General features: G+C 47.0%; 1 protein-coding gene across 1 annotated transcript; it reads right to left on the minus strand.

Annotated features, from left to right (window-relative positions):
- Positions 1-1,692: 1,692 nt before the first annotated feature.
- LYRM9 (LYR motif containing 9) lies at positions 1,693-18,290 on the minus strand. The gene is made up of 4 exons (XM_038548219.1): positions 18,214-18,290; positions 5,740-5,883; positions 4,070-4,162; positions 1,693-3,132 (listed from the first exon to the last, which is right to left on the minus strand). The coding sequence occupies exons 2-4, from the start codon at positions 5,863-5,865 to the stop codon at positions 3,115-3,117; spliced, it is 237 nt and encodes a 78-aa protein (XP_038404147.1). The 5' UTR covers positions 5,866-5,883; positions 18,214-18,290; the 3' UTR covers positions 1,693-3,114.
- Positions 18,291-23,629: the final 5,339 nt, after the last annotated feature.

Raw genomic sequence — 23,629 nt, forward strand, 5'->3', positions numbered from 1 at the left:
ACCAGTACTTGGCCAAGAAATAATCAACCATCTCCCAGCCTCCACCATTATTAGATAACAATAAAAATCTAAATGAAAGAGAGACATCCATTTGCCTAGTATTATCATTCTTCCATTCAACAAAATATGTAGAATTCACTACTTGGAGAGCAGGCATACAGCTGGCCCAGAGGATTCTGGGTGCATGCTCCCTGCCCTAAAGGGGCTCACTCTCTGGTAGGGGAGTTACTTCTGTGAAGACATGATGACAGAACTATCTCTTTGATCCGTGATTTCTCAACCACATCAAATAGCATGGGCGTTCCTAAGCAAGTGGTGTGGTTTCGTACTTTGCTTAAACTGTCTCTGGCTGTAAGGCCCCTCCACCCCCAGCCCCACCCCCAAGCTATTGAAAACCACACACCCATGTTCCTCTTCTCTGCCAGCAGGTTTCTTTTTTTTTTTTTTTTAATTTTTTTTTTTTTTTTTTTAATTCACGATAGTCACACACACAGAGAGAGAGAGAGGCAGAGACACAGGCAGAGGGAGAAGCAGGCTCCATGCACCGGGAGCCCGACGTGGGACTCGATCCCGGGTCTCCAGGATCGCGCCCTGGGCCAAAGGCAGGTGCCAAACCGCTGCGCCACCCAGGGATCCCTGCCAGCAGGTTTCTCACCTGTCCTAGATTCCAACCGGAAGAGGGGAGAAGCCACAACCTTAAATCAGGTTCTGGAATTCTATTTTTACCTTCAACTGGACCTTTCATTACTGACTTGAGACTGTTTTGTGACTCAAGGCAACCATATCTTTGGGCTTTTTTAACCTAAGACTGGCCCCCAAATTTTGAGGGCTGAGCCAGTTTTAATCTAGGAAGAGGGGAAGTATGGAAATCTCCAGAAAAAATATAAAGAAATAATGAGAGGGGGAAAAAACTCTAATGATAACATTTTAGAAGCCATATTTATTCAACCTTCCAGCTACCCATACCTATCCATACCTTAGATTGGGAGTGCCTTCGTGTTTAGCACAGGGCTGTGCAGAAAGCCAATGATCGGTTAAGATGGGCATAGGCACAGGGGAGGGAAATGAAACTAGATGACAGAACAAGGCAACTGTACCCCGGAGCAACTGCTGGATGTGCAGGCTGGTCCAGGTAAGGAAAATGAGGATGACAGAGAAGGAACTCACCCAGTCCCAGCACTATCAAGTGACAGAGCTGGGACCTAAACTCAGATCTGTCTGGCTCTAGAGCTCACACTAAATGAGCCTCTAGCTCAATAAGCCTTCTCCTCTTTGGCTTGGAGGCTACTTTGTAACCCTTCATCTATATGCATTTAAGAGCTGGGGCCCTGGGTAACTGAGAGCCTACCAGAACACAGGATCCATGCAGGGATCAAGACACATTCCTGTCTACCAAGGGATGCCTCTCGCCCCGATTTCAAAAGGGTTAAACCACAGGCAGAGTGGGGCTGGCTCAGCTGTGCCACTGGCCAGAAAGCCCTTTGCTTCCCCCACCCTGGACGGGCAAATCTGCACTCAACAACTGTTGTCTGGTGGTGGGACCAGTGTCTGGTCATCCCCTCTGAAGAACAGTCCCTTCCTGGGCAGCTTTCTATAGGCTTGTCTCTAAATCTTCAATATCTAGTATGACGGCACACAGTAGGTGGCAACATGTGTTTGCGAAAATGAATGAGCATAACGTTCAAGACACCAGAGCTTTCAAAAACTGATATATTTACTTCACTACTTGCTGATCAGTGAAGTGCATACAGATGTCTCTGAGTAACTTTAAGTCATATAATTCATGGCAGGTCACAAACATGCTGGCTCATCCCTCTGGCTGAGAGTCCTTGGAGATATTCAAGTCCTAGTGCGACTTTTCTGCTTTTGGCTGCTCCTTTGCTGAAAAGGGGCTCAAACTGCCTGTGCTTCCATCTCCCCATCTGCAAAGCAGGGCTTCCTCGCTGTGGTAACTGGCCACAGCCATGCAGGCAGCTCCCTGAGCCAGCTTCTGTATGAAGCCCCTCGCACGCATGAGAGCTCCATAGTCCTCACTCCCACCCTGGCAGGTAGGTGTGGGCACCACTCCACAGGAGATGGGGAAACCAAGGCTGAAGTAGGCCAGGTAAGTTCCCAAAAGCAACTCCTATGGAATTGGGACACGATCCAGTCTGTCTCTCCACAGGGTTTCAGGCTCACCATAACTCACAGGAACGCTTGCTCCCCACCTCCCTCCTTGCTTGCTCCCGACTTCCATTTTTCCTCCCAAGATGGTGGCAAAGAAGGGAAGGGCCAGCAGAACAGACTGCAGGTTCACAAGAGGTCTGTGTGCTTTAGCGTCTGCTGTAGCTGCTCTGCCTTTCTTCCTTGTTCCATGCAGCCTGCATTTCACCAATTCATGGTCACAAGAAACTCCATAAAGGCAAGGACTGGACTTCAAGGAAGGACTTCCCACCAAGCCTAGAGGAGTGGCTGCTTGATGGACTGCTGGGCATGGTGGGACCCTGAAGTTCAGGGACACCAAGCAGGGCAGGACAAGATCACAAACAACCTGGGCCCGATGAGGAACATGCCAGAGAGATGCATGGAGCACCGTAGTCCAGAGGAAGGAGTGGTGGAGGATGGCGCTCCCAGGGGGGACATTTACTTGCATTACCATGTATCACATCCTGCATGAAGCTCTTCAACATCATCATATTTAATCTTCACAAAGGAGGAATCTGAGCTCAAAGGCAAGACCCTTGAAAAGTTGCAGAACTGACATTCAAATCCAGACCCGACTGGTTCGAAAACCCACACCGTGTCCTCTCAGCACAGCCTGAGGGGATGCCCACTCTGGGTCTCAAAGGACAACATCCAGAATAAATGCATCACCTTCAGAGCAAAGTGACAAAACACAGTATCCCCAAGTCCACATGGCAACTGGCCAGAAAAGCAAATGTAAGGGATGCTGGGGAAAACAAACATGGCAAGAAGAGCCAGGTGAGCAATAGTCAGCTTCTCCTACTCCTGATTTCCTGCTCTAGGCCAACAGGCCAATGCATATTCCATAAGTGCCGCTGCTGAGTAGTTCTATAAGCGAGGTCTCTCAACGTCAATGTCTTCAGGGCAACTCGTTCTCTAGGCCCTAGAGCCTCAGTTTTGTTTTTTATACTGTAAGACAGAGATCATTAGAAGTGGGTGAGGGAAGCCAGTGGGGGAGGGAGGACCCAGAAAGTCCCAGGAACCATGTTCTTGCAGGTGTTAGCTGCTTCCTGCAGGGGCTTCTCAGAGGTAGCAGGGCAGGCACCAGACAGTCAGATCTCTAGCTGGCACTGGGACCCCCTTTCTTCTTTAATGTAAAAGGAATCTGACGGGGTAAGAGGGTGCACATAAGACAGACACGGAAGCATCAGAAGGGAACACAGGCATGTCATCCTATTCTTTAAGCCGAGTCTTAGTTCAAAGGAAAAAAAAAAATCTCAGATAGAGGAAGACCCTCAGAAGCCATTCAATCCAATCACTGACTTTTAAAAATGAACCCCGGACCTCACATCTGGAGATTCTGATTTAGAAGGATGGAGGGTGGGGCATGCTCCACCCAGCTGTCTAGGTTGTTCTAACACCAATGGATAAGGACCAGCAAATTAGTCTGTATTTCTGATCCTTCCCTTCCTCTACCAAAATAGATACTTGAATGTTTCCTCAAGAACCCTGCTTCAGTATGAAGAACCCTGGAAATGAGGAGCTCACTACACTCCAAGACAGCTTCCCTGTCTGAGGTACCACAAGGCTGCTGCTAGTTCTGGCACTATTGCTTCCAGAAAGCCCTTTCTCTTCCTTCTTTCTGCTACCCCATCTCAGCTTCTTCAGCACTGTTTGCTTTTAGGGACTGAGAACTCCCCACCCCTGCAGAAAACAGACACAACCAGAAGGGCATCTGCCACCATGTCTGGGCTTCTGGAGGAGAGGAGCAGGGGGCTGGTGGCACTGGGTGCCTCTGCAGCACTGGTTGGGCTCAAGCGTGGGGCAGGGGTGACCCCTGGTGGCCACGGAGATTACAGCTGTCAATCCCCTAGCTGGCAGGTGGAGCTGGGAGCCAAGCACTTACTTTGTTCATGATCCAGTCTGCATCTTCTATGGCTCTTTTAATAATCTGCTGGATTCTCTCAGGATTGTCTTCATCTGAATGAACCCGGAAACTCTAGAAGTTTAAGCATAAAAAAAGATACAAGGCAAAATTCACAGGACCAGCATCTTCAGAGCCCCAGTCATAGGCCAGATACACTGTGGCTACTTTCCACTCAGCACGGTTCTTACCCCTCGAGAGACAGAACACTACCACCTACAGATGAGGATACAGAGGCTTGGATGCCCTAACTGGCCACTGTGCATAGCGCCAGCATTCAAATCCTGGTCCATTCAACTACACAGGCTGTCCTCATGCCAGCAGAGCAGCTACAAAATGGAAGACTGGTCCCCAAGTTACCCCAAATCAAGCTGGGCCCAAAGATTATCAGGCAGCAGGAGTCCAAGGAAACTTTCATATCTCAGTTTCATTTGCTCCTCTGAGGGAGCTGCTTGCACCAGGCTGCACAATAGGAAGGAACAGGGCTTCTCCAGGCCCATGCTGGAAGGCCAAGTAGATGGTGGGCAGTGGAGGTAGTGACTGGAAACTCTAGCCAGGCCCGGTGCTGAGCAATTTGGTGCCCTTTGACCAGATGTTCACCCTTGAGAAGGAACGTGAGATTCGGGCTCATTGGTGTGGCACCCAGGGCCCTTCACAAGAGTACCTGGCACCTCCTCTGTCCCCTCACTCTCAACCCCACAGGTCCTAGTTGTCTTTAGGAGCACCTCAAATGCTCACTCTCGGAAGTCCTCCCTGATGCCCTCAGACAGCTAGCTGCTCCCTCCTCCATGTTTTCACAGCCTGTCTATTGCTACACTTTTTTTTCCTTTCCACATTATATTTATATTCATTTTAGTTTTTTATTTGGAAATAATTTCTCATCTACAGAAAAGTTGCAAGAATATGAACGAATTGGCTACCAGAATCACCAATTGTGAACATCTTACCATATTTGCTTTATCATTCTCTCCTTATGTGAGTTTGTACTCAATTATCTGGGAGCATTTAGAAGTTGCAGACATCATGCCCTTGACCCCCAAATGCTTCAGTGTTTTAATGAGGAGATGACATAACCCATTAATACAATACTATCATCTCATCTGCAGCCCATATTCAATTTCATGAATGTCTCCAACAATGTACTTTTTAATAACTTTTTTTTCTGGTCCAGAATCCAATGCACTCATTACATTTAGCAGTCACACTTCTTTACTCCTCTTGAAAGCAGAGCAGGGCTGCCTTTCTCTGAGCTTCATGACACTGACATGTTGGATAAGCAGAGGCCAACTATGTGGGAGATGATCCCTCCATCTGGATTTACCTGATGTTTTTTCATGAGTATATTCAGGCTGTGCATTATTGGCAGGTATGCCTGTCAAAATGATGTTTTGTCCTATACTCTATTTTAACTATCCATTTAGCTGCCTTATTTGAGTCCTGGCACCAAGCTGGTGGCTAGATCACATATCTTCTGTCTTCTGAGCAGAAATCAGAGTGGTTTTTGGTGGCCTTTTATCAGACTGCCATCCCTCCCCTCCACCACCACCCAAAACATTATCCTGCCCTCTGCCCCCACCCCTGGTCCCCAATGCTGAGGCAGGCCCCCTATTATAGGGTACCCCCACTCCTAGCCCTGTATACCCTGCTCCCACCTGCCTGACAGCATGCTTGTAATGCTCCTGGATGCCCTTGGTTGGCAGCTGCTGGCAACAGCGCAGCAGGTACCGGTAGAGCTGCAGTGGCCTCTGGACCAGCTCTGCTCCTGGGAGTGGGGCCATCTGCAAGACCCTCTGTCCCTGGAAAACACAAAGCATTACTTCTAAGGCAGCGAGCCAATCCTTGGCCCTGACCCCCACAACTCTGCAAGGCACGTCAAATACAAGGTGGAGGCCAGGTCCCCTTTGTGCCACACCCCACACAGCACAGACCCCGGGCTCGGTAGGGCAGTCAGTCCTGCAGAAGTCTCAGTCCAGAGCTAGCCTGCCAGGACCAAAGACAAGATGCACAGTCTCATCCTCGCACCAACTTCCGGTGGTGGGTGAGGAGGTGTCAGGGACCCGCAGAGTAGGGGAGACTGGCAGGAAGACCCTGAACTGCAAGACAGAGAAACCAGCTGACTACCCGCAGCAGAGGAGAACCACCAGAGGTCTGGCTCCACCTTTCCCTAGACCCAGCCGGCCCATCTGAGCCCTGCATCCACGGGGTTACAGGGATTGGGGGGGGGGGGGGTTTACAGATGGGCATGTGATGGAAGTGGTCCAATCAGGGCACATCGCTCCACCTCTGCAGGGGTCACAGGAAGTCCTCGTTCCTTCCCTCTAGACTTTGCCCCTGAGGCGGTTTCCTCCTCTCTCATCTTGCCTCCTCTGGAAGCCTGAGACTGGAGCCACACAGCAGCAGGTGGTGCTAATAGTATGCGCGGAATCAAGTCTGAAGAATTCACTGGAACCCTACAACTATCCACCTGAAGGCAGTCCCACCTCTAGACTTTTCAGTGACCTGAGCCAATTAATACCCTTTGCCAAAGCAACTTGGGTTTGTTTTTTTGTCATTAGCAACCCAAAGAGTCCTAACTGATGGACATGGCTCCAGCTTTAAGGAAGAGTGCAAACAGGGCAAGGCCCCTACAGTTCTCCTGCCATGAATATCAGCCTACTAGTCTGATGACTGTACTAAAGGCCCCGCCAAAGAAAAAATCCAGAAGGGAACCCCATACAATGGGGGCAAAGACCTTCCAGGGCCACCACAGAGGACATAACACCAAAGTCCCTACCTGATGGGCAGACTCCACTGGCAGGCTTCCCCAAACTATATAAAGTGCTAATCAAATATTGTAAAATGCTAGTCGTGTAACAGATGGTTACCATCTGCAGTCTTCAAAATTAACATTTGGAAAGAGCACAACTTTGTTTCGGTAGATAAAAACCCAAGCAATACTTAGAAACCAACCCAGCAAGTATGGGCGGGAGATTATTTTCAGCTCAATTATAATACTTAGTCATTCTCAGTAATAAGTAGCAGAGAATGCATGTGTGGGTCCACTCAGAAGAGTTAAACTAAAAATGTTTTAATTTAATTTAAAGTGTGGGTTTGCTATTAAGGGGCAATGAACTTCACAGCATCCTTGCTAAAATTGTAGTCAAACTCTGCCACCCCTAATGATTGCTTGGCATATCCTGCTCTTTGCACTTGACTTTAGCCCCTCCTAGGCTCCTCTGTGAAGGCACCTCTGTCTTCCCAGGCAACCAAACCAAAAGCATCACCAAGCCAACCCAGACTCCTCTTCCATGTCGCTATCTCGCTAAGTCCTATCAAATTCTACCTCTGAATGCCCCTCAAATCTGCCCCCCCCATTCCCACTGCACATCCTTGCTTCAGACTTATCAGAGCTCCCATAGACAACTACCAGAATTCCTAGCAGGTCTCCTTATCTTCCAATCTATTCATCACTCAACAGCCAATGAATCCTTCCAAAACTAAATCTCAGCATGGAATGTTTCCTTAAAACCCCAGATCTGATATCCACCCCTACCCTTGTAATTCATGACAACTTTCCCAAAATATAGGAAAAATATGAAATTATTTTAAGCAGTATATGGACCAATGTCTCTTTATTATAATGATTTTATATTTATTTTCATGTGTAATGAAAAAAAAAATCCCAGAATTTCATACATATTGTGGCTTAAACGGTTTTTAAAAGGAATGGGCATAAAACTGATATTTTTAAATGTGTCAAGCAAATAAGAATGCAGTTGAAATGTGTATATGACATAAATCATGAAAGTGGTACTAAAGTTTGGACAGCACTGGCCTTTGGAACAAAGTCCATACTCCTTCCTCCAAGGCCCATGCCTACCCCTCATCACATCTCCCACCATTCACCTCAGAGTCCAAGCAACCAGAGCTCTAAGTGGCACACTCCACGACAGCCTGTGTATGTGTATATATATATATATATATATATATATTATATTCCTATACATATATTATTTATAAGGAATTGGCTAACATGATTATTAAATCTGGCAAGTTTGAAATGTGCAGAGCAGATGTCCCAGTTGGAGTCAATGTTAAACCAGGGAAAGCCAATTCCCAGGCTGAAGGCCATCAGCCAGGAGAATCCTCTCTCACTTGGGGGACAGTCAGACTGTTGTTCTATTCGGGACTTCAAGTGTTTGGATAGGCCCACCCACATTAGGGAGGGCAATCTGCTTTACTCAGTCTCCTGATGTAGATGTTAATCTCATCCAGGGGTTCCTGGGTGGCACAGTAAGTTAGGCATCTGAGTCTTGGTTTTGGCTCTGGTCCTGATCGCAGGGTTGTGGGAAGGAGCCCCAGGTTGGACTCAGTGCTCAGTGTGGAGTCTGCTTAAAAGATTCTCTCTCAGGGCAGCTCTGGTGGCTCAATGGTTTAGCACTGCCTTCAGCCCAGGGTGTGATCCTGGAGACCCAGGATCGAGTCCCAAGTCAGGCTCCCTGCATGGAGCCTGCTTCTCCCTCTGCCTGTGTCTCTGCCTCTCTCTGTCTCTCATAAATAAATAAATAAATAAATAAAATTAAAAAAAAAAAATTATCTCTCTCCCTCCACCCCTCGCTCCCACTCTTACTCTCAAATTAATTAATTAATTAATTTAAAACATATAAATGTTAACCTCATTCAAAAACAGACTCACATACACACCCAGAATAATGTCTAGCCAACATCTGAGCACCCTGTGGCCCAGTCAAGTCGACACATAAACCTAACCATGACAGTAGATGTTTAATATTCATGTGACCAATGAATCCTCCCACTCTTGCCTACAACCTGTTTCCTGCAGGTCTGATCCTTCAACACTCAACTGTTAGGTCTGGCACCGCCTCCTGAAAGTCTTCAGTGATCCACCATCCTTGCCACCGTGTTCAACGGGAGACCTATGGGTACCTCAAACACCCCTTGTGAACCCCCCATCACTCTAGTTTAGGCTTCATCATCTGTTACCTGCATTACTGGGAGGGTATGTACCTGCCCTCAGCCTCCTTCCAGCCATGTTCCATGGCCACCACAATGCCTTGTCTAATGCCCAACTAAAAATCTTTCCACAGCTGGACAAGACAGGATATTGTGAATTATTTTCAATTATTAATTTTCTGAGGTAGAATAACAATGTGTTGTGTGGGAGAACGTTATTCTTCAGAGATGCAAGTGGAAGGAAGTATTTAGAGGTGATGTTTCATCAAGTCTGCAACTCACTTTCCCATGGTTCCACAAAGAGAAGAAACGGGGTGAGAAAGACAAAGCAAATGTAGTGAAATGTTAAGATTGTGTTTAGATGGCAGGAAAAAGGGTAGACATTGTGCTGTTATTTCAACTTTTATATATTTTGAAATTTTTTGTGACAAAGTTATTTTAGGAAAAAAACCCTTCCATGGCTTTCCCAATTACCTAGGGGATCATATTAAACATACTAGGCTATACCAACTCCTAAAGCCTTACTTACCCACCAGATCCATCCCTCATCATTCCTCCACCTGCCAGGCACATTGATATACCACCTATGGTTCCTTTAGTAATAATAACAAATAATAAGCACTTACAATTATTACTCCAGCAGCCTTACTAAATGTGTATCATGTGAGATGACACGATTCTAAATGATCACATGAATTAACTTATTTTGATTTTCACAATTAATTCTTTTTTTTTAAGATTTTATTTATTTATTCATGAGAGACACAGAGAGAGAGACAGAGAGGCAGAGACATAGGCAGAGGGAGAAGCAGGCTCCAAGCAGGAAGCCTGATGTGGGACTCGATCCTGGAACTCCAGGATCATGTCCTGAGCCAAAAACAGATGCTCAACCGCTGAGTCACCCAGGCGACCCTTCACAATTAATTCTACAAGAAGGTACCATTATGTTCTCCTTTTATAGATAAAGAAATGGAGGCAAAAAGAAGGCAAGAAGTTTGTCCAAGGTCACATAGCTGTAAGTGCAGAAGCCAGGATTTCCACCTGGGAACTCTGGCTCCAGGGTCCAGGTGGGTGCTATTCTTCCTAACTGCACCCCCTTTCCCAATTTATTTTTAAGGGATGACTTCTTCCCGTTGAGTCTAGCCTCCTGAGACTGTTGTCCGTGGCTCCATCTCTCCTGGGCCATAAGAGACCAAGTGAGTACTTCCCACCTCTGGAAATGGGTTCTTGAGCAGGGTTACAAAGAGCCTGAAATGGGACACCTGGGTGGCTCAGCAGTTGAGTGTCTGCCTTCAGCCCAGGGAGTGATCCTGGAGTCCTGGGATCGAATCCTGCATCGGGCTTCCTGCATGGAGCCTGCTTCTCCCTCTGCCTGTGTCTCTGCCTCTCTCTCTCTCTCATGAATAAACAAAATAAATATTTTTTAAAAAAAGAGAGAGAGAGCTTGAAAATGAGTTCATGCACCCCAGCAATGGAGCGTCCTGATCAGCCTCTTCCTGCTCTAAACTATCCTTGTAGCTCCTGCCTTCTGGTCTTCCAGAAACATCTAGATTTCTGCCCAGTTTTCCAGCCTTCTCCCTTGATTCTGTGTGTCCCTAATACTCTTCCAGAATTTCTTTTTGGTTAAGTCTTTCTATCCCCACTTACTCCCTGCACAGAACTAGACTTTCTCCCTCATCTGTTGGCCCACAGCCTGTGGGGCCTGCTTAGGTCAGCAGGAATCGCCCCGGGCTCCAAGCGTTTGCCTCCCCATCCTCCCCACCGGCCGCATGAAACTCCCATGAGGGCAGGGCCTGTGTCACATTCCTCCATCTCTGTCCTCTCAGTGCCAGCACCGTACAGCCTGGTACCAAGCACATTCTTCCATCAATACTTGCTGGCTGATGAACCTCAGAATCTAGGCCCTAAGTAGTCTTGCTCATCACCTCTGGCAGCAACACCCTCCCTTTACCACCCATCTATGCCAAGCCTTTCTGGTCACCTCAGCTTCCCTCCAGCTCACCTGCTAGAACTCCCTCCAGGCAACTGATGCCTCCAGCCTCATACAGCCTGGAGAGACCATCAGGCCAGAATATCCTCAAATCCCCTCCTCCATGAAATTTATCCTTGCCTGAGAGCTGACTGATGTGCTAAGCATGGTGCTAGACATTTTTACATCAACCCTCTGACAAAAAGAATTATCCCATTTTGCAGCTGTGGAAACTGAGGCTGATCATGAACACATGGCCAGGGAGTGGTGGGGCTGGGACGTGGACTCTAGCTCTCACTCCAGTGCTCCAACCTCCCTGAGTTCTTGAAGGAAAGGGGCCCTTCCTTTTCCTTGTCTCTGTTAGGCTCTCAGAGCCTCTCTCCTGGATTAATCCAACATCCTTCTGAAATGTCTCTTCTCTAGTCCCTCTCCTATGCTCAGCCACCATGAGCAACTAAAAACAAAAATCTCATCTTTGAGACCCTTGCTTGCTATCCTTTAATGGTGCACTCAGAACAAAGTCTCAGCTCATCAGAGTGTGTGTCTAGTGCGTATAGTGGTGGTGGTGTGTGTATGCTTGTGGGGGGGGGGGGGCGGGGGGTTCAAGGCTTTCCCCAGTCAACTGCCAAGCTCTATCCCATTTGCAACCAAATTCCAAATTCCCCATTCCTTTCAACGTCTCCCTGGCTCAGCCTCCTCAGCGCCTTTGTTACGTATAATGTCTAGCATGCAGTGGTCACTCAACAGAAGGGTGTCAAACTGAACCCTTCCTCCCTGACACCTTCCAGTCAACTTTCTTGCACCCTGAAGACCAAGTGGAACAGTGGAAGCACATGGGCCTCAGGTCATAACAAGACTGATGTGAGGATTAAGACAGCACACATGCCTGGCTCACAGCAGCAGCAGCTCACTAAAGAGGAGACCCTTCTCTACCCCCTGGAAAAGCAGCAAAAGGGAAAACAATACGTCATGATGCCTTTCAGTGCTTCTATCCAAGGCAAAAATGGCCTGCTGAGGGGTAGCTGCTCATGCAAACTGACCCTGGGAGAGGTTGTGGATTTCACTGATTTAGTTACCTCTGTGGACATCAAAGAAAAAAAAATACATCTTTTTTTCTTTGAAATCGAACTAAAAAGCAGGTGAAACTTATTTAGCTTTTTCTCAAATCAGAACTAAGCTCTGGTTATTCATCCTGTAGCCTCCAATGAATTAGGAAGTTATAAAAATACCTAAGGTGGCATGGCTTGACTCGTGGCAGGTGCTCAGTAAGAGGTGTTAACTGAATGAGCAGAAAAGTCATCCAAAGTAGGGACTCTTTTAAGACCAGAGCGCTGAAGGCGACCTTTTCCCATCCAGGGTAAAAGAAATCTCTTCTCCACATCTCTGGCAGGGAGTCACCCAGCTTTTCTCCCTTAACATGCTCCCTTGTGGTGGGGAGCTCATGACCTCCCAAGTCTGAGCTCTCCACTTCATTCAGCCAGAGCTGTCAGAGTCCCTTTGGCTCTGAGCTAAAATCTGCTCTGTAAACTTTACTGTCGGCCTGAGCTCTGCCCTCTGGGGCTTAAGTCTCCCTAGACGACCCCCACCCCTACCCCCCACCCCCGCCCTGCAACCAAATCCAATCTGTCACTCTTCAGTCAATGACCTCAGCCCTGGATTCTCTTCCAGGATCCCCACCCTAAACGCCTCTCCCAGGGCCTGCCCCGTCCCACTTATGCTCCTCTGGACATACACACACCCTCATTATCAATCTCACTCTCAGATGTATTGTCCAGTGGGAAAGCCACAGTTTTCCCATGTCCTGACCAGCTCCATGGGTTCTGGAGCTCAGGTGGCAAGGTCACGTCCCCTACCTGGCAATTCAAGGAATGCCGCTCAGGCTGCATTCTCTGCTTGGGCGCCATGTGACCCTGGCACTCAGCTCAGGGGAATCTTTTTTCCATGAACTCTTTTAAATCTGTTTCCCATCTTGTATTTTGTTGGTTCAGTCCAGAGTCACCATCTGCCACCATATCTAGGGTACCTGACCCTGTCTGTTAGCCAGCTCAGCTCAATTCCATACAACAAAAGCACAGAAACAATCATATCCCAGGCACAAATGGGGTACAAAGAGAAAGACGTTAACTCCAGCAAGCCATGTCACTTACCCATCCAATGCCATTCAGGGCGACTAGCATCTGTGTGTCTCTGGGCTCGGCCCTAAGACCAGAGATGAATGGCCTGACATGTTACCCAGTTGTCCTACCTTAAGCTTTCTTCACCACTGGTGCCATGTCTAACAGTCTACCGCTCAGGGAGTGATCAGCCTATGTGCCAGGTAGGTGTTGGGAACTTTTACATGTGTTACCTCACGTATCCTCACAACAATCTTATGAGGTATGTATCATTAGCCCCATTTTTATAGATGATAAGACTGGAGCTCTGAGAGGTTAAGTAACTTGCCAGAGACCACACAGGTATTAGACAGCAAGACCAGGAAAGAAACCACGGGTTGTTGGATTCCAAAGCCCCTGCCCCTACCTGCTTTTAACACTACCTGCTATGTCCATATTTGAGCCATCCACAAAATGCTGCGTGGATCAGGGCTAAGGACCCCACGGAGAACTCCCCTGGGGCTCATTCAGGACTAGGACTGCATTCATGAAAGCACTTGACTGTGCTATTATCCAGTACTTATTTTTCAACTTTCTCCATAAAACTTTGCTCCATCCTTTTCTGATACCAAGGACACCATCTATAGCTTCCTGCTGCATAAAGATGAAAAAAAAAAGTCAAAAGGCTGATGTCAATTACACAGACAAAGAAAAGGGGGCAACTAAGGAAATGCTAAAAAAGCTCTTAGGAAAGCCAAAAGAGAATATAACAGAATAAAGGAAAAGAGTGATAATAAAGCCACAAAGGGAATTTCCTGGGAGCCAAGTGCTATCACTGGTACAGATGCTGAGAGGTAGGCCTATGGCCCCATTTAACCCCACTGTCTCTTTCCCTACCCTGTGCCCTGACATAGGGCACCTAAAAATAATTGGGGAAAAGTCATCTTTTTTAAAAAAAGAAAGAAAGAAAAGAATTGAACTATAGAACATGACCAGAAATTATGTCCTATTGAGCACTGATACAAGACTAAATTAAGCCTGCACAGGCCATTGTTTAAAAATGCAATTATTTCTCTGGATGGGGAAAGTCACAATATAGAAGCAGAGTGGGGGATCCCTGGGTGGCGCAGCGGTTTGGCGCCTGCCTTTGGCCCAGGGCGCCATCCTGGAGACCCGGGATCAAATCCCACGTCAGGCTCCCGGTGCATGGAGCCTGCTTCTCCCTCTGCCTATGTCTCTGCCTCTCTCTCTCTCTCTCTGTGTGACTATCATAAATAAATAAAAATTAAAAAAAAAAAATAGAAGCAGAGTGGTTCTGCTCCCCCAGCTCCGGGGCTCCAGCTTGCACACGCACGTTCTCCCAAGCTAGAAACGAGGCAGCAATCCACACTCCTCCAGTCCCTTTCCTTCACAGTCAAGGCTCTTAAGACGGACCCTTCCCATGCCCCCCACCCCCCCACCTTGACGCACCTGGCCAGTACCTGGGCTCCCAGCTTTGCAGCTTTATAACATTGCCTTGCTCTGAGGATCCAAACAGCACTCTCTCCAGCCCAACCCAAAGATACTTCCTAAAAAACACATCATGTCACTTCCCTTCTCCAAAACCTCTGTGAAGTGTTCTTGACTCACTGCCTTCTGAAATCTGGTTCCAACTTCTCTTGTCAAACTCATCTCCTGCTATCTATATGCCCCGCATTCTAAGTACATCCTGAACTTAGCAGGTAGGTTCATGGGCTATGGGATAAGGCGTTCAAATCCTGCCTCAATCACTGGCCAGCTGGGGGTCCTGGGGATGTTTCTCAACTTCCACCTGACCAGAGTCGGTTGCACATCTGTCAATGGGGCAACTAATAATATTTCCTACACACACACACACACACACACACAATTTCCTACACAGAATCGTTGTGAGGATTAAATAATGCTCCCAAATCTAACTTAACACGGTGTCCGGCACAGACAATGTGCTTAGTAACTATTGTTTAATAGCATCTCTGAAACTGCTGTGCTCTTTGAAGTCTCTCTTTCTCTCTTTCTCCAGATCCTTGCCTCAAGAATTCCTCTGGATTTTAGCTCCCATGTCACTTCCTCAAGGCTCACCCCCCATGCTGCCCATACTGCTCTAATAAGGTCTCACGTTGTGCTGTAATCATTTCTGTACCAGTGTGATGGAAGAGCACAGAGTGGATTTTGACAACAAACGGCCCTGGTTTAGGAGCTTACCTCTGTCATCTATAAGCCATGTGATCCTGGGCAACTTGTGTGACTTCTCTACATTCTGCCTCTTCTGTAAACTGAAGAACCAAATACGTACCTCCTGGGGAGGAAGGTGTTGTAGAGATCAAGCAAGCTAATATAAGTGCCTAGCACTGGGGCTGGCACATACTAGGTGCTTGAACATCTCTTACCCTTGCCTACTCCACCTGGCTATCTGTTCCTTGCTGACTATAAGCTCCTGGAAGGACAGACTGTGTTGTATTATAGGTACCCTGCCACGGTTAACTGTATCCAGAACATGACAGAAGCTCAATAAATGCGTGTTGATTGAGCTTCATGTACCACAGAGGAGACTAAAGCCAAGACAGTGCCTATCCTGATATCACAAAGCCGGCAGGTGGCAGAGCCAGGTCTCAAACTCAGGCTCTGAATCCCTGGCTCTGGATCCTCAGCTCTCTTCCCACACCTGCTGCCTCAAAGGCTAAGGAGCCACCCTGAATATCACATTTATCAGTTCAACCACCCTGAGCCAGTTCACCAGTTTAGAGTGAATCTGGTGAGCTATCCGAGGCAAAGCAACCTGGAAAAATCAGACAAAAGGCAAACATGCTGGTCTCAGAGCAGAGCAACCAGCAATGTGGAGTCAAACTGCTTTGTGCCAATGGCCTTCCACACACAGGCCACAACATACCACTCTGGTTTGGGGGCAAAAGAAGGGAACCATTATACACCTGCCAGATGTCAGCCACTCAGCTGTGTACTTCATAGGGGCTATTTAATCTACAACCCTATTGCTTCCATTTTTTAAAAAGATTTTTTATTCATTTATTCATGAGAGAGAGAGAGAGAGGCAGAGACACAGGCAGAGGGAGAGGCAGGCTCCATGCAGGGAGCCCGATGCGGGACTCAATCCTAGGTCTCCAGGATCACGCCCTGGGCTGAAGGCAGCGCTAAACCACTGAGCCACACGGGCTGCCCTATTGCTCCCATCCTACAGAGGATGAAAACTGAGGCTCCAGGTCACACAGAACTAGGTGAGAGCACAGCTGGGCTCTGTACTTAGGTCTGTACCCTCCTAACATGCTCTTTCTACACACATGCAGCTCTGATCTCTTGAGCTGAAAGCTCTGGATTTATCCTCTCATGCTCTCCCTCCCTCCCCTCCTCCCTTACCCAACTACTCTTCTAGGCCCCCACATTGCTCTGCCCTAAAGGAATCCAGGTCTCACCTAAGAGGACTTCTCTGACCACTCTGCAGTCCCTTCTATCTTTCTTCATGATACTCTTCACCACCCGACATAGATTTGTCTATATTCTCCCACTGGAATGTAAACTCCATAAAGCTGCGAGTTTTTTTGTTCATGGCTGTGTCCCTAGTACAGTACAGTGCCTGATACATGGTAGGCATGGGTGCACATGTATTAAAATAGTCATTAAGGACCAACAAGGTGCTAGGGGTAACAGAAGCAAACAGAAGCCCCTGACCCCATGTAATTTATACATTAACAGAAAATCAAAACTGATTATTTGGTTATAACTAATTACTACAAAGTAGAATTCAGGCACCAGAGACTAGCTCAGGGAGTCCCTCACCCAGTCAAGGGTCAGAGGTTTCTTGAGAAAAGGACATTAAATCTGAGGTCTGAAAGAGGAGCAGGATTTAGTGAATGGGTGGTGAAGGCAGAGAGCAGTTTGCAGGAAGGCCTAAGGGAGGAAGGGACTGCCAAGCCCACAGGAGCCCAGGGAGGGGGAGTCGAGGGGGAGCAGAACAAACAGGATGCTGGCCAGGAAGGCGGGGTCAGGTCCAGAACCTTGGTAAGAGCTGAGGAGTTAAGATTAGTCCTAAGGTCCATCAACTCATGATGGATAAATAAAACATGGTACATTCATACAATGGAATATAATTTCGTAATAAAAAGCAATGAAGTACTGACACAGGCTACAAAATGGCCAAACCTTGAAAACATTACTCTAAGTGTAAGAAGCCGTTCACAAAAGACCATATATTGTATGATTGCATTTCCAGGAAATGTGCAGAATGGGCAAAATCCATAAAGACCGCATGTAGATGAGGGGTTGCCCAGGGGGCCGGGGCATGGGAGATTGAGAGTGACAGCTAAAGGAGAGGTTTCTTTTGGGGACAATATGTTCTAAAATCGATTATGAGTATGGATGCACAACTCTGAATATACTGGAAGACATTTGATTGTGCACTTTGAATGAGTGGATCGGAAGCTGTGTAAAAAACGAAATGCGGGGGATCCCTGGGTGGCTCAGCAGTTTCGCGCCCGCCTTCAGCCGAGGGCCTGATCCTGGAGACCCGGGATCGAGTCCCGCATCGGGCTCCCTGCGTGGAGCCTGCTTCTCCCTCTGCCTGTGTCTCTGCCTCTCTCTCTCTCTCTGTGTGAATAAATAAATAAAATGTTAAAAAACAGAAACAAAAACGAAATGGTCCTGAGGACTAAGGGGTTTCGGACTCAGCGGGTCCTGAAGCGTTATGCAGACGCATCCATCAAAACGTGAAGGTTGCCGTGGGCAAGCTCGCTCGGGCAGGTGGACCCCGGCGGGCCCCGTCCGCTGTCAGGAATGCACCAGCCCAGGCTGAGCGCGGGGGGTGCGCCAGGCAGCGGGCATCTCTCAGGGGTGACGAGTCCCCTGGGCTCCCCGCGGCCCGCGGCCCGGGGCCTGCTCCGCTCCCCAGAGGCGTCCCGGAGCCGCGCGCCAGGGCACCCGGCCGGCCGGGCCACGAGCGCCAACAGCGGGGCCCAGCCGGAGGCCCCACGCCCCAGCCCGCCCCGCCGCCCCGCCGCCCCGCCGCCCGCGCGGCTCCGGCCCCCGCGCGCCCGCCCCTCCGCGCCTCCCCTCCCGCCCTCCGCCGGCGCCACGCGGCTCACCCGCCTCCACTGGGGAGCCACAACCCCGAATGCGGCGGCCGCGGCAGACACGAGTGCGCCTGCGCCCCGGCCCGGCCCCGCCCCCGCCCCGCCCCCGCCCGGCGACTGCTCGCCGAGCGCCCCCTGCCGGCCGCACGGGGCACTGGGGGCTGTTTATCAGGAAACCCTAGAGGCCCGACCCGCCGGGTGCCCCTTGCCTGACCCGACCCCACCCAGATGAAAAAGAAACCTGTCCCACGGACAGCCTTCTCTGCCTTGCACACTCGCTCTTCCTTCCGACTCCTGCTACCTCGCATGTAAGCTCGGAAGGCAGGCTCTCCCCATGTACCCGATTGTTGGGCCGCCGCTAGAACATTAGGGGGGCTCAAGATTCCTGAAAAGGCTTGCTGGAGGACTTTCCGTAAAGCACTTGGGTTGATGACAGGAATTGTATTTGTAAAGGAATCTGCGTTTTGAGTCATTTCATCAACTTACAGTCCCATAACACCTGTCAAAAGAATAAATATGACAGTAATAGGCATGCTTCTTTTCAGACCCGTCTATAATTATAATTGAGGAAAAGAATACAGAATTTAAACCCAGAGCTACTGCCAGTATCATTCTTTGAAAATGAAATAATGCTGTTTTATTAAATAGGCTCTCCCCGCTCTCTAATGTTTAAAGCTAAAGTGCTTCTCTGAATTGATTTAAATACAAGTTTTATATCCTCAAAGAAATAAAGATGAGTCTTTATCTCAAGACAAACCCCCTGTTCAATGATGCCGCTGATCCTCTGCTGTCTGAAAGAGAGTTGGGTTCTTAGTGGATAATATTGCTTCTGTTCACGTCTCACTTCTCTAGGGCTTTTTAAACCCATTTGTAATGAAAAGGCTGATTTCCTTACACAGACTGACTCTATGGGTAGCTGATTTAACAGGACATTCCTTTTTCTCTCTCTCTCTCTTTCTTTCTTCTTCTTTTTTTGAAAGGAAAATATTGCTCCCTGGTGGCACCTGAGAACTTATTTTTCTCCTATTCGACTAGGAAAAGGCAGGGGATGTTTCTTAACAGAAGTGAGGGATTTTTTTTTGTTTTGTTTTTTTAGTTTCAGCTTTTCACTCTTGTTTTTTTGCTAACTCCCTTTATAGCTTTTTCTCCCTTGTTTTTGTTTTTTCGCTTCACCTCATATACTAGCCTTCACCTAACATACAAATCATAGGGGCGTTCCTCCTGAAATATCCTGATAATTGCCTCAACCTTCTCTTTATTTTCAATATGTAGACTTGGACCAAATATGTCTGAAAGATACGATTGTACCCTCATAAATCAGCCCTCTTAGTTACACACACAGAGTCAGGGGCACATCATTAGTGAAGATCCAATCAATACATCATTAAGCTTTTAAATCCCTTATTAGGAATAATCTGCAGTATCACCATCTATTCCTGTTTTCAGCCTTGGGATCACTTGATATTTTGAAGAAATTTCAGTCTGTTCTTTGGCCCCATTTCCCTTTTTGTTCCTAGATCACTGTGTTCCTGCATCAGAAACATTGTTCTAATACCTAGATCTCATAAAATATTTAAGATGCAAGCTGTTCACTTTACCTCAGAAAGACACTACCTTCAGAATTACTTGTGCCTCTTCTGTCTACAAACATACACGATTTTACAGTTCACAAAAATTCCTTATAAACATCCAAACAACAAGCAAAAGTTAATCCAGAGTTGACTAGGTTTGGACAAAAATTTTCAACTTTTCCAAAAATAATGGAAAACCTAGTTTTTCAAAAATAATTGGATTATAATACTTTGAACTTGACAGCAACCTTAGATTCTTGACAGCTTCAGTAGTAAAACTAAAGCATTCTTTCTTACCAGGCCAAACTCACTAAAAGAACGGCACCAGGCCCATAATCTAATGAAAATCCAAACATTCTTATTATGTCAATTTTCTTTACATTGAAATTTTAGTAGATGAACACCCTCATGTCGGACAGTGCACGATATTTTACAGATAAATGGAATTGAAAGACTTACTTGAGAAATTTGTCACTCGAGAGTTGACTGTCCAGGGGACATGTTCTCACAGGGGAGTTCATCGACTCTCCTGAGAAATACATCTCCACATTCTCTTGATTTCTGACATTATGTCATTTAACCCTAACAACTGCTGGTTTGTAACCAATATTTGTAGAAAAAGACACAAGTCCTGATGCTTCTTCCAGTTTAAACCTGTTTTTAGATTTCAAAGAGAAATGATAACATTTGCGTCCTCTGGTTAAATCGGGTTATTGTCTCAAAGGTTGACCATGTAAATAATTCAAATTAATTCATCACTGTACAATAGATTTAATAAGCATAATAAACACTTTGAAGAAAACACTTAGGACCCTAGATCTGCCCTTGCTTTCACTCCCATTATCTCAGATTTCCCTGTGAACAGAATGAGTGGTGCCGTGTTGTTCCCTTCTATTCAAAATATGCAAAGTTGCTACTTACCAGTTTGCTATTTGCATGTCTCAAATCCTGCCAGAGCACAGGGTGAGGGGCATGGTGACCGGTGAATGTGCCAAAAGGGGACACCAGGGCGAAAATGGGAAACCCAATGAACAGATAGATCTTCTCCACCCCAGGCTATTACAAAACATAACCCTCACCAACTACTGAAGATTTGTTTTTAAGATAACAAAAATATTGGGTATAAAAGGTTAGGTGAAATTGCAGATACCTAGTGTCTTTTTTTTCTTTAATTGCTGTGTTGAAGAAGAGGATGAGCAAGGATTTCAAGATTTTTGTAAAAAGGAATACAAGAGGGGCACCTGGGTGGCTCAATACGTGGAGTGTCTGACTCTTGATTTTGGCTCAGGTCATGATCTTGGGGTCAAGAGATTGAGCCCCACATCAAGCCAACATGGGGCTCTTTTTTTAAAAAAAAAAAGATTTTATTTATTTATTCATGACAAACACAGAGAGAGGGAGAGACACAGGCAGAGGGAGAAGCAGGCTCCATGCAGGGAGCCCGACGTGGGACTTGATCCTGGGTCTCCAGGATCCAGCCCTGGGCTGAAGGCGGCACTGAGCCACCCAGGCTGCCCAACATGGGGCTCTTTGCTCAGTGGGAAGTCTGCTTGGGAGTCTCTCTCTCTCTCTGCCCCTCCCCTGCTCACTGTCTCTCAAATAAATAAATGAATCTTAAAAAAAAAAAAAAAAAAAAAAGGAGTACAAGAGAGACGAGAGAACAGTAGTGACTATTTACAACATACCCTAGGAGAGTAATTTACAGCCTGGGTTTTAGCCTTCCTGGACCTCTGTCCTGTGTTACTTTCAGCAGCACCTAAATCTAAAAACTCTTTTTTTTTTTTAATTTTTTTTTATTTATTTATGATAGTCACAGAGAGAGAGAGAGAGAGAGAGAGAGAGAGAGAGGCAGAGTGAGAAGCAGGCTCCATGCAGGAAGCCCGATGCGGGACTCGATCCCGGGTCTCCAGGATCGCGCCCTGGGCCAAAGGCAGGCGCTAACCCGCTGCGCCACCCAGGGATCCCCCTGCAGCACCTAAATCTAAACTTGCTGACTGGCATATATCATTCAATAACTCCTGCTGTGTTCACAGTAATATATTCACAGTGGCCACATGTGAGAACACATTGATGATCGGATGTGTCATCTCTGAATATGAGTCTGAATATGAATTAAAGGGCCAAAGATAAGAGTTAAATGCCACAGTTAATAGAAATGTAGACTGTAAGATATGAACCACTTTATTAAATAGGATTATTTGGGAAGAGGAGAGGCAGAGAGCTGCAGAGGAAAAGGTGGGAGACGAAGAGAGAAAAACAGAACAGTGGATAATGATAAAAGGTAGAAGGCAGTTATCATTTCGATGCTGTCCCAAAGAGAAAGGCCTAAAAAAGTTAAGTGGGGCGTTGTTGATTAAGGAAAACCATTATTCATGTTGGCCAGGAAATAGGGTGTTCTGGCCAATCAAATATGTAGTGAATAGTTACCTTCCACTTTAGCGAACATTTATTGAGACTCTATCAGTGTAAAGCCCTGGGTCCCCACAGAGTCCTCCGGACCCCCTCTCTTCCACTCCCCTTCTCCTTTCCTTCTCTATTTCTTGTTGGGGGCAGATCCCATCTCGACACTGGCCTGTCTCTGCCTTCTCGGTATTCTCTCCATAGATGTGCCAAACTCCTTACCTGCAGGGTCTAACCTCTTAGGCTTCACTCCGTGGTTCCAGTCCCCTGCTGCAGCCTTTCTGACCCTCAAATGCACCATGTTCTTTCTTCCTGCTCCTCTTTTAGATCCCAACTTACAGGTCTCTCTCTCTCGACTTCCCTGATGCGCCTACTCCCACTTGACCATTGGTACTAATAATCCTTTTGCCCCAGAAGAGTAGCCTGTACTTGCCCCATGGCTTGCATCACAGTTTATAATGGTAGATACCTTATCTTGGATTTCCCCCGAAGAAGACTTCGAAGCTGTCAGTGAGGGTGGCAAAAATGACACAGAGTTGATGGGTTTTACTTTCAATTTATGATCTAAACTCAAAGGCATACTGGATGCTGCCCAGGTCTCTCAGAACTCCCACCCTCGCTCTCAGTGGATGACACCATCACTCAAGAGCTTCCTCTTCTTCTCAGCCTCTCTTCTTCCTGGGGATTTGCCTTCTGCCTTTGAAATACCAATCCCTCTGCTGGTTCTTTGGACTCTATCCTCTCTGCCTTCCTAAAATCTTTGCTTCAACAGTTATCCCCTCTCTCCTGTTCCATTAATTTCCTTTTCTTCACCTGCTCATTCTAAGCGACATATCCATGGACCAGGAGCCCTGGCCTCATTGGGAGGTTGTTAGAAAGGCAGAATCTGGGGTGCCTGGGTGGCTCAGTTGGTTAAATCTGCCTTCAGCTCATGTCATGATCTCAGGGTCCTGGGACCGAGCCCCTATCAGTCTCCCTGCTCAGGGAGAGTCTGCTTCTCTCTCTCCTTTTGCCCCTCTCCTTGCTCATTCTCTCTCTTGTGTGTACACACACATTCTCTCAAATAAATAAATAAAAAGTCTTTTTTAAAAAGGCAGAATCTTCCACCCCAGAGCAGCAGAATCAGAATCTGGATTTTAATGAGATTCCAGATATATAGTTCCTAGGCATATTAAAATTTGAAAAGCACTGGGCTATTTCTCCACTCTTCATTAGAGCCAAATTTGTATCCATCCATTCAACAAATGTGCATAGAACATCTTCAAGGTACCAAGCAGACTTCCCACATTAGAATCATATATGTGTGATGCTCTAGGGGCAGAGAACAACAAAGGAAGAAAGAAGATATGATCAGGTCATAAGGAAGACCTTTGCAGAGAAATAAAATATGATTACATGACAGTCACCAAATGGTTACTTTAGATCATTCCAGAGAGGCAACACTTAGAGATCAAAAT

This window comes from Canis lupus, chromosome 9, assembly GCF_011100685.1.
Source record: "Canis lupus familiaris isolate Mischka breed German Shepherd chromosome 9, alternate assembly UU_Cfam_GSD_1.0, whole genome shotgun sequence".
Lineage (NCBI taxonomy): Eukaryota > Metazoa > Chordata > Mammalia > Carnivora > Canidae > Canis > Canis lupus.

What these genes read in the sequence shown, in the direction of transcription:
- LYRM9 (XM_038548219.1), bottom strand. Translation starts at nt 5,865, where the DNA reads ATGGCCCCACTCCCAGGAGCAGAGCTGGTCCAGAGGCCACTGCAGCTC. An exon ending in ACAAGCATGCTGTCAGGCAG is followed by an intron (nt 4,163 to 5,739) that starts GTGGGAGCAGGG and finishes TTAAACTTCTAG; the next exon opens with AGTTTCCGGGTTCATTCAGA.